Below are 1,342 nucleotides of genomic sequence, written 5' to 3'. Positions count from 1 at the left end.
TGGCTCACATAGCTGTCAGTCAAAATGATGCCTGTAAAAACGTTATGGGCCGGGAGCCTTTCCTTCTACCTGATTCGCTGATTCCCATGCTGAGAAGGCGTCAGTACGCGAATAGACGTGAAGTATTCTATTTACTGCCTTAAGATTGGCTGTCTGTCAATGTTGACCCCGCCTTCCCAGATTAGCCGGAAAATGAGTGACACGCAGCTAGGACTGCGAAATCATGGCAGCATTTATGGAACGTTTATCTTTCCTGCAGAAAGTAAGTGAATTTAACTTGTGTTGAATGATGACCGAGCAGTTAAACACACTACAGGAAGATGACAAGTAGGAGCTAATGCTAACTTGCTCTCCTTTAATGCTTTATCCTGCTTGTAGTTTCTTATTGCTAGCGTTCAAGCTAAACACCTAAATAAACAAGTTTATCTTGACATATCTTATTTTGTTAGAGCTGAAAGTCACTGTGTTACTATATATATTACTATTAATGACTTTTCTGGCTCCTGTGTGTTAATATCCTAATAATAATAATAATAATTTTAGATCCCCACCTTGATGAAGGCAACTGCAGATGATGAAACTCCCTGTCCTGGCTACCTTTTCCAGGAGATTGGAAGTATCCTTGTCTGGCTGTTGGGTTCCTGCAGGTTTATTTTCAAGATCTCAGAGTCTTCAGTGCTACACGGTTCCACTCAACATCAAAGTATTCACACCCTTTGAGCCCTTGCACAATACAGCGGTATCATAGTGACACCCCAGACTTGTATGGATATTTTTTGGAGTGGATTTTATGTTAACGGCTAACATTAAGAAAAATATTACATTTCTGGGGTGGTGGGGGGGTTTTTTTTTTTTTTTTTTTTTTTTTTTTTACAAATTAAAGTCAGAACTATTCTTTAATGTCTTTGCAGAAGAATAGTATAGGAAGATGCTGCCACCACCATGGTTTCACCTTTATGCAGATTTACCACTGCAAAGTGTTTTTACATGGAGGCCAGAAAAGTCAGTTTTGGCCCGATTTGACCATAATGCATTCTGTTTCCTACATGTTTTGTGGCAAACTATTAACAGTTGCTTCCTTCCAACAATGAATCTCATTCTGCCACTCGTATTAACTTAACTGACAGATTCTCTCATCTGATGTGTTTGTCTCTGCAGCTCCTCCAGAGCTGGTGGCCTCTTTGCTGCGTCTTTATTAATGTTTTAGTCGGTCAACAGTTGCTCATCCTCTTTCCACATTATGATGATGAATTGAATAGTTTTCATTGACATGTTTGGGCCCATAATCTGCCTGCGGGCCACACATTGGTCACCCCCTGTCTACAGGACGCTGTTTTTTTTT

At 40.2% G+C, this 1,342-nt stretch overlaps 1 protein-coding gene across 1 annotated transcript in view; it reads left to right on the top strand.

Annotated features, from left to right (window-relative positions):
* Positions 1 to 156: 156 nt before the first annotated feature.
* tepsin (TEPSIN adaptor related protein complex 4 accessory protein) overlaps positions 157 to 1,342 on the top strand; it is a 13,652-nt gene continuing 12,466 nt past the window's right edge. The window contains exons 1-2 of the mRNA XM_015055470.1: positions 157 to 262; positions 544 to 616. Of these exons, the coding sequence (XP_014910956.1) occupies positions 224 to 262; positions 544 to 616 (112 nt within the window). The 5' untranslated portion in view covers positions 157 to 223. The remainder of the gene's footprint in view (positions 263 to 543; positions 617 to 1,342) is intronic.

The sequence above is a fragment of the Poecilia latipinna genome, unplaced genomic scaffold (assembly GCF_001443285.1).
Source record: "Poecilia latipinna isolate Pla-1442-1.1 unplaced genomic scaffold, P_latipinna-1.0 Scaffold58, whole genome shotgun sequence".
NCBI classification, from domain to species: Eukaryota; Metazoa; Chordata; class Actinopteri; order Cyprinodontiformes; family Poeciliidae; genus Poecilia; species Poecilia latipinna.
The sequence above is the reverse complement of the archived record's forward strand: the minus strand, read 5'-3'. Positions and strand labels throughout refer to the sequence as shown.